General features: G+C 54.4%; 1 protein-coding gene across 1 annotated transcript in view; it reads right to left on the bottom strand.

The window, feature by feature from the left end:
- Nucleotides 1–399: 399 nt before the first annotated feature.
- Nucleotides 400–9201, bottom strand: part of PTPRU (protein tyrosine phosphatase, receptor type, U) — a 44860-nt gene continuing 36058 nt past the window's right edge. Inside the window, exons 27-30 of the mRNA XM_010008284.1 lie at nt 7304–7429; nt 4423–4580; nt 3258–3393; nt 400–462 (exon numbers count right to left, since the gene is read on the bottom strand). Of these exons, the coding sequence (XP_010006586.1) occupies nt 400–462; nt 3258–3393; nt 4423–4580; nt 7304–7429 (483 nt within the window). The remainder of the gene's footprint in view (nt 463–3257; nt 3394–4422; nt 4581–7303; nt 7430–9201) is intronic.

Here is a 9201-nt window from a genome sequence, read left to right as displayed (position 1 = left end):
TTAAAAAGCCACGTCTCTTCTCCAAATATCCATCCTTCTCTGCTGGGAAGTGGCCTCGACTCCTTCTGTCCACCTCCTCCCCTCCCTGGCCTCCTCTCCAGCTGCTTTGGAGATGCCCAGGAAGCACCATGGGGCCACATCCTGCTCACACCGACCCCACGACCACGACTCAAAGCAACGCAGGGACAGGACGAGTTGCTGGGCCACGCCTGGGGTGGGAAGGGAAGATGGGGAGTGGAGGGTGAAGATGGGGGAGCAGCCAACACATCCCCACGTCCTTTTGTTTGCCTTGACCTGATGTTTCCTGGGGGTTCCTTCGCTGTGTCCCCTCCTCAAGCATCACCCGAGCGCCAAATGCGCCGTTGGCACCAGCCCTTGGGGAGCTCTCCTGGCCAGGTGCTATCTGGTCTCCAGGGACTCCAGATATTCCAGTGCTATGTCGTAGCAGAAATGATACTGCTCCTGGTGGGACAGAGAAAAGAAGACATGATGATCCCCAGTGAACTATTTCCCAAAGTTATCCCTATTTAAGGTTCAACGTCCTCCAAGGAAAAGCCTCGTTGAGGGCTCCGTGGGATGGACGCAGGTGTCACCCCTCCCTGGGGCTGTGTCCCTCTCCTTTCCTCTGGGACAGACCTGCTGAAGCAACAGGCAAGAGAAACTGCTTTCAGCCAACAGGTCCCATGGCCAGGGAAGGAGATGAACCATATCCCAGATCCAACAGCAAGGTATCTGCCAAATCTCCTGCATTCTGGGGGCATGTGGCAACTTCAGTCCCCTGAAGGGAAGGGCAAGGACTGGGACATCTCCTTACCACAAAATCATAGAATCATAGAATCTTAGGGGCTGGAAGGGACCTCAAGAGATCATCACACACTTTATCACCAGACCAGGGCACAAACCAGGCAGCACCAGGGTGGGGCTTCACCCAGCAGCCTCACCCCTGGAGCCCCTCCCATGCCCCCAGTGATGGACACCAGATCAGATGGTGGCAGAGCTGTGGGAATGACAGGGTCTGGGGTCAGAGGTGTCCAAAATGGGAGAGGCTTGAAAAAACAGCCTCATCCACCCTTGCTCTCCTTCATGTTCTCATGCAGTCTCCTGTCCTCCAACAGCTCACAGCAGAGAAAGCTACAGGGGAGCTCAGGCCTTGGAAGTGCCCATCTCCATCAAATGTTGATCCTTCAAGCATCCAACAAGCAAAAGCAGCCAGAGTGTGGGAAAAAAACCAACAAAAAATCATCCAAAAATGAGGTTTCTGATGGTGCTGAGAGCACTGGGACATCCTGGAAGCTCCTGAAATCCCCCTCAGCAGCTTCAGCAGCAGCACAGAATTCCTGTTATCCCCCGGGGGTGAGTGGCTGCTGGGGGACCCCAGGTAGGAGTAGGCAGAGGGGGAGAAGGGCTTCAAAGTGAGGACAGAGAAGATTAAAAGCACGTTAATGCTTTTTGGATTAAGAGAAGGGATTGCTTCCATTTATCCTCCCATAAAAATAAACCCCAGAGGCAAACAGAGGAGGAAGCTGCAGGGGCAGCAGGGAAGTGCCACCCACTGCCTGCTCCCCACGGGGCTGCAGCTCTTTACAGCAGGCAAGGATCCAGCCTCCCAGTGACTCCAGTAGATTGGGATTCCCAGAATAGACAGTTCAGGTTCATTTGAGGCTGGAGGATGCTTTGTGTCCTGATGGGAAATGCTGCTTTTTAATACCTTTCTAATTTAGCCCAGTGGGTCTGGTGGTTTCATGCTTGTCACATCATCATTATCTGCATCCCTCCCCCCCTGCTCCCCATCCCCTCCCTCACCTTCTCCTCCACTTTAATTCCTAATGCAAATCACACCCCCTCCTTGAAACCATTTCATTTTGCAATTGAGGGATTTTATAATCCAAACAGGGTAAACATTTCTGCCTGACTTGCTTTTAAACCATCATGAGGCACCTGGATTCCTCCACCATGGGGACAGACACGCGCCTGCTCCAGCCCCATCCTGTCATCCAGCGTCTGAAACAGGGTGGAGGCTTCTCCCCCTGACCTGCTGCCACCTCCAGCCTCCCCATCATAAAACCTGGCTCCACTGTTGCCCCCAGCAGCTTGGCCACCAATTAATTTCACTCAAAAGGCAGGTCCCTTTTATGTTTCCAACAGGAAATGTGTCTGACTCCACCTCAGAGCTGCTCCCAGCACCACAAACCCTCCTAAGAACTGTAATTACATCCCATGAATTGTCAACCTGCCTTGCTGCTCTAGGGAAGGATTTCTGACAAGCCCAGCACTGATGCCAAGGGTATGTCAGCATGGTGAGATGAAGGCAAGTCCAAGGTTGCCTCTCCAAGAGCTGCCTCTCCTCCCTGCCTGCCCAGCCCACACCACCAGCACACTCACCAAGACATGCTCTGCATAGAAACCTAGGATCATGGAATTATTAAGGTTGGAAAAGACCTCTAAGGTCATCAAGTCCAACCATCCACCCAACACCATCATGTCAGCTAAACTATGTCCTGAAGTGCCACATTCACATTTTTTTAACACCTCCAGAGATGGGGACTCCACCACTGCTGTGGGAAGCCTGTGCCAAAGCCTGACAACCCTTTGGGGAAGAAACAGTTCCTCATATCCAGCCTAAATCCTCCCCTGGTACAACCTGAGGCAGTTTCCTCTTGTTCTATTACTTGTTCCTTGGGAGAAGAGACCAAACTCCACCTCACTCCAGCCTCCCCTCAGGCAGTTGCAGATCCAGCAGGTCTCCCCTCACCTCCTTGTCTCCAGGCTGGACACCCTCAGCTCCCTCAGCTGCTCCAGCCCCTTCCCCAGCTCCATCACCCTTCTCAGGACACAGTCCAGACCCTCAATGTCTCATTTGGAGTGAGGGGCCCAATCACCTCCCTACTCCTGCTGGCCACACTATTCCTGATGCAAGCCAGGATGCTGGTGGCCTGTTGGCCACCTGGGCACATGCTGACTCACGTTCATCCAGCTGTCAACCAGCCTCCCCAGGTCCTTCTCCACTGAGCCCTTTCCAAACACTCTTCCCCAAGCCTGGAGCATTGCCTGGGGTTGCTTTGACTGAAGTGCAAGACCCAGCACTTGACCTTGTTGAACCTCATACAATTGACCTCAGCCCATTGAGGATGCTCATCATGCTACTCAGAACCTGGGGTGGGAAAGGTGTTTTGGGAGGTGAGCATCTCCCAGCACCTCTCCTCTCTGTTGGAAGGAGGCAGGGACTGGGATGGCCACCAGTGGTGGCTGGTGCTTACCAAGGTCTCTACCATATTTGGCTTGTAGTTGCGCAGGGTCTTTGCAGCATAGAAAACATCTGCCATGTTGTGACACTTGAGCATCTCCAGGATCATGGTGGAGGCACAGAAGGTGCCACTACGGCCACCTCCATTCCTGATGGGGGAAACACACGTGTCAGTAGTGAGATGATGGCATCAGAACATCCTCCTGCACCCTTTAGTTCCCTCCTTTCTGCATCCATCCCTGCAACACAGATGCCCTAGATCACAGGGTCATACACCAGAGTCCCCCCAGACTGAACCAGACCCCCCTAGTGGCAGTTGTGATCCTGCCCTCTGGTCCTCACAGGAGCCACAACCAAGCAAGAAACCACCTTTTTGGACCATTGGGGCTGGATCTCAGGCACAGACACTCAAGTTTCCAGCCCTGCCATGGATCGATTCCTCATGTGACCTTGGGGAAGCCCCTTTATCCCTCTGCTCCCCTCTTCCCACCTGCAGAGTGACCCTGGGTGACCTGTTGGGGAGCACTGCCCACAGGAACCATCCTACCTTCCACCCAGTGCAGAGGTCCTTGGGTACCTCCCCCCACCCTGGGTTGAAACCATCCCACAGCACCAGGGCAGATCCTGGCAGGGAAGGGGAGCAGGGAGAGGAAGGGGAGCCCAAGACACTCATGTTGCAGGAAGCACGTTCTCAAGTCATCCTTTGGCTAATGGAGACAGACATGGCTGTAATTAATTTTTGATTAAAGGCTCATCTGATGTCTCCACCAATCTGCCAACATGCCAGGTCCCATCCAAGGAGTGCGTGGGGGTGTTTGTGTGAGCCAGATCCAGCTGGGAGGAGGGGGATGGAGAGCACATCCACTTCTATGAGAAGCAAGTGGTGGGAGTTGCTCCTGCCACATCTCTTTGGAGCCTGTTACAGGCCCAGGACATGGTGACAGGGCTGGGACCTCTGCCAAGCCCCACTGCACCCCGTGTCAATCCTACTGAGCATCCATCTCATGGAGGTTTGACATGGTGACCACAAGGTGCCTCACCCAAAACTCATGGACCATTTGGCCACAAAGTCACTTTGGTGAGGACTTTGTAGAGGATCTCCAGGCCAAAATGTGGACACATGACCTGAAGGCATCTCCCCCCCTGCCAGAACCTGCTCCTCTCCAACTGACACTCACAGGCAGTGCACCACGGTCCTGCCATCACCACTCTCCTTCTGCCATCTCTCCACTTGGGCCAGGAGGTGCAGGAAGGATTTCTTGGAGTCTGGGGTGTCTCGATAAGCCGACCAGCGCAGGTACTGGAAGTGCCGGACCATCAGGTGCCCCTCCTGCAACTGGAGAGGCAAACAGCATCAGCAGCAACCCAGGAACCTGCCTCCACTGCAGGTTGGATGGAGGACATGAGGGGTTTTGCCAAGCATTAATAGGAATGACATGGAGCTGCTGGAGAGTCCAGAAGAGGCCATGGAGATGATGGCAGAGCTGGAGCAGCTCTGCTCTGGAGCCAGGCTGGGAGAGTTGGGGTGTTCAGCCTGGAGAAGGCTCCAGGGAGACCTTAGAGCACCTTCCAGTGCCTGAAGGGGCTCCAGGAAAGCTGGGGAGGGGCTTGGGACAAGGGCAGGGAGGGAGAGGACAAGGGGGATGGATTAAAAGTGGCACAGGGAGAGTGAGGTTGGACATGAGGAGGAAATTGTTGGGTGTGAGGGTGGTGAGAGCCTGGCCCAGGTTGCCCAGGGAAGCTGTGGCTGCCCCATCCCTGGCAGTGTTGAAGGGCAGGTTGGATGGGGCTTGGAGCAACCTGGGCTGGTGGGAGGTGTCCCTGCCCATGCAGGGGGTTGGAACCTGATGATCTTGAAGGTCCCTTCCAAACCATTCCATGATTCTATGACTAATCACAGCGAAAAAGAGGAAAACCCCTTCCTGGTGCTTTAAAGCTGGATGGTTCAGCTCTCTCCTCCACAGCTCACATTGACCCACTGGTCCCACCATCCCTGAAGCAGCTCCACTGACATGGCTTATCCCAACTCAGAGGATCTCAGGCTGTCTGTGCATCTCCCCAAACCTGTTACCAGACTCCTGAGCCTCCCCAAGGCTTCTCCATCACACCCTTGTCTCGCAGGCAGAAGGTCCCAGGGGACGTGTTTTGTTGTTCACTGTAAACCACAGGGCTGATGAGAAGCTGCCACCCACGGAGGTGGGAGCAGTGGAAGTGTGCCTTAATACCCAGGTAATCTGGTTAGTTCTGAAACCTAATCTGGTTAGCAGGCTCCAAGGAAGGAGATTACATTTGTACAGCTAAACAAGGCCAGGCTTCAGCCAGGATGACATGAGGCTCTTGCTCAGAAGTCCTCGGAGCATCAGGAGCACCTGATGGGATGAAACCAGGGGTCACATATTCCAGCTGTACCTCAGGGCTCGGTGGCACATGTGGAACAGGCAGAGGAGGACAAAGGGGAGATCAGGCACACAGATGGGGGATCCCCAGCTCTGGAGGCCTCCATCCACCCCATTTCAGATGGCTGAAGAGCAGGGTGAGCACCAGACCATCTCCAACCAGCAGGACCAGGTATTCCTGGGGCTCTGCAGGGACCCCCCAGACTGCAGGGTGGGTGTTGGGCCATGCAGTGCCTGCTTCCACCAGCACACCCCAAATGACATGGTGCTTTTCTGAACCTTTCTGGGAGCTCCAATGTGGGTTGTTGACATGGCTGGGGTGGGCTGAGCTCCCTAGACTTGAGCTTTTCCATCCAGTTGGAAACCAGGAGGGCAGAGGAAGATGAAACAAAGAAGGGGAGTCAAAACAGAAGAAAACTCCTCTGACAGCCCAGGTGAAAACCGGCTGGCTGTGGAGGACCTGTGACACCCTCAAGGTCTGGCTGCTCTGCAGCCAGCAAGGCTTGGCAAGAGGCTGCTCCCTGTGCTTCCCAGAGCTCCTCCAGCAATCTGCTCCTCGGGGAAATCTCTTCTTTGATCCAGAGCTTTTCATCACACTGCATTTTAATTGAGCACAGGGTAAATTCTACCACCTGAGAGAAGAGCACATTTGGTGAAGGGTTTTGTTGCTGACACCCAGGAAATGCCAGCTGCTCCCACAGGGATCATGAACCAAACCCCTCTTTGTGGTGAGTCCAGATAATCCAGATTTATCTCCACCAACCCAGCTCCAACCTGAAGCATCTTTCCCAGCCAGGCCATCAGCCAAGCCACATCCTCCATTCCAAGCTCCCTAATTCCCATCTGCCCAATGTCCTCCACTGGGGCATCAGCCTTGGCCTCTTGGCAACCCTCAGGAGATTTAAAGACCTCCAGGATGTCACCTTTCCAAGGATGGCTTTTGTAGCTAAACTGGCTTTTTGCCCACCTACAGCTCTGCACCCACCCAGCTGCTCATCTCAGTCCCTCTTCCTTCCCTTCCCAGTTTCACTGCATTTCCCTTCATGTAAGGGCAAGCTGAACCAGCCAAGCATCACTGCAACAAGGACAACAGGTGAAAACCTGGGCAGATCTTCTCACCGAGCAGGACAAGGGCTCTGCTGGTCCCAAGGGACCATTCCAGGAGTCTCCATCCTGTGATACACATGTGGAATAGACCTCCAGGCAGGATGAGGAAGGTCTTCCTACCGAGTTATCTAAAATCTTTCAAGAAGCTGTGAACACCAGAAAGGCTGGAAGGTTGGATGGAGCCAATGGCAACTCTGCAGGCTGCTCTCTGCCAGAAGAGCTTGGGCTGCATCCTCTGGAGAAGCTGGATTAGGCTGAAGAAGACATCAGCACCTACAGCACCATTCAGTTAGTCTACATGGAGAATCACCCATGGGTGATGCCAAGCTCTGGGCCTGCATGGCCTCACTAGATCCATCATCCTTCTGCTCTCAAACAAGGTCTTCACTCAGGTAAAGAAGCTATTGGTGATGCCCCAGCCCTTCCCCACAGCAGCAGCTCACAAAACCAATCCATCCCCTGCACCCAACCAGGACCTCTGCACTGGGAGGTGCCTGGAGACACCTAAGCAGTGACACACATGAGCCTGGTATGGAGCCAGAGGAGAGACCCTCACCCGTGTGATGTTCTGGACTCGGAAGAGACGGGACACGACGTCCTCATCTGCCGCTCCGGAAACGTACTCCACCTCCATGGGGCCGTACTGCTGGAGCCCTGGCTCAGGCCAGTACTGCAGGCAGGGCTGTGGAGAGAAGAGGCACAGCTTGATGGGACCAGGGACAGGCACTGGGACAGCAAAGGGCAACATGCATCACAGGCAACATCAAGTGGAATGGAGAGGTTGGTGCCGGACACCCAGAGGGGCTGTGGGACAGGGGGTGGCCCCGAGATGCGACACTGGAGCCACGATGCTGTTACTTCATGCAGGACCCACTGGTGGCTTCAGCTTGATGAGGGATCAAAAGCAAAAGGTCATGTCCAGCCCCCAGCACCCCTACAGCCCTCTCCCCTCTGCACGAACACAACAGCTGATGCTCCTGGTGATGGATGTTGCTGGTCCAGGAGGATGCAGGATGGTCCCTGGCAGGCATAGGCCTGATCCTGCACTGTGATGAAGAAGGGTTTGGCTGCTCCAAGTCTGCTGTCAAACCCCACTGGCTTCAGAAGCAGCTCTGCCACCAGGAGCAACAGCAACGTGGGACAACAGGCTCTCTTCTCCCCATGGTCAGGACATCCCTCCAAGCCAAAGCAACCCCAGCCTGCAGCCCAGGAAAGCCACCCCTGCTCCCCGTGTCCAGCATAGCACTGATGGATGGCTCGGTCCAAGGGTCACAGATGGGAATGTTTTCACTTCACAACAGCTGGAAAACCAGCACTGACACAAAATATATGATGTTTGTCACCAGACTCTAACAGGACATTTAGCATTTCAGGCCATCTAATGGCTTGGGCCGAATTGCATGGCCAATGTGTGTGAGAAATAATTGGTTATTAATAGGGCCTATAAATCTCCCAGGTCTCTAAACCTTCTAGACTCAAAGCTATAATTTGGATATTAAAACTTCCCTTGGCAAGATGTGGTTGAAGTGAGGGATATACCCTCTAAGTCACCTTTTGGAGCTGCCTGCTGTAAAGGTTGATTTATTACCTGTTGGTCCCAAACTGGTAAACATTTAAGATCCAGCTAAATATTGTAACACACACATCCCTGAAGAATAGATGTTCAGAGAAAGAGGCAGGGCTGAATAATGAAGAAAAATGGCAGAACCCCCATGAGAGGGTAAGGAGGGGACAGTGGCTGGGGACCTGGGGAAGGATGGCACAGGAGCAGGCAGGTCCTGGGGGCTGAAGGGCATTTCTGGGTTGTGGAAGGAAAGAGCAGGTTGAGAGAGAGGAATTAAACCTGGTTTGCTGCCTCCTTCCCTGCTGTGGAGCCCTGCAGCTGGGGTCAGCTCAGAGCTGGTGCTGCTGGTGTGCAGGGACAGTGAGATGGTGGCACTGGTGGGATTTTCAAAGGGTCTCCAGCAGGTATCTCAGGGTGAAACAAGGTGAAAAATGAAGGTGGGAGCATCAGTTGCTCTCCCCTGGTTGGACCTGTGTGTGCTGGGGCAACGCAGCTGCTCTCCTCCCTGCTGTCCCCCAGGCTCCACACAGAGGGAAGCCAGGCAGGTCCATCCCATCAGAAGCAAAGCCCACAAGGCTCAGGGCAGCTGCCCAGCCACACCTTCATCTGGCTGCCCCATCCTCACTCCAGGATCAGAGCCTGCCCACCAAAGGCAGGGCCACCCTTGGGTGCTGGGTCTGCACTGACACCAACTCCCTGCTCTGGACTCACAGAGGCAACAACCACCACTCACTGTTCACACCTTCAGTTGAAAACACCTTTCATGGCAGCTCCTGCTCCAGCCATGGCTTCACCTCCTGCCCCAAAGAGTCCCTTCACTCCAGCCATCAGACTGTTCATATTTTGGAGACAAATGTGGCTGGTCGGCAAGCCCAGGGGCTGGCCTGGCT

This window comes from Chaetura pelagica, unplaced genomic scaffold (genome assembly GCF_000747805.2).
Source record: "Chaetura pelagica isolate M959 unplaced genomic scaffold, ChaPel_1.0 scaffold840, whole genome shotgun sequence".
Classification (NCBI taxonomy): domain Eukaryota; kingdom Metazoa; phylum Chordata; class Aves; order Apodiformes; family Apodidae; genus Chaetura; species Chaetura pelagica.
This window is presented reverse-complemented; position numbering and strand designations above follow the sequence as displayed.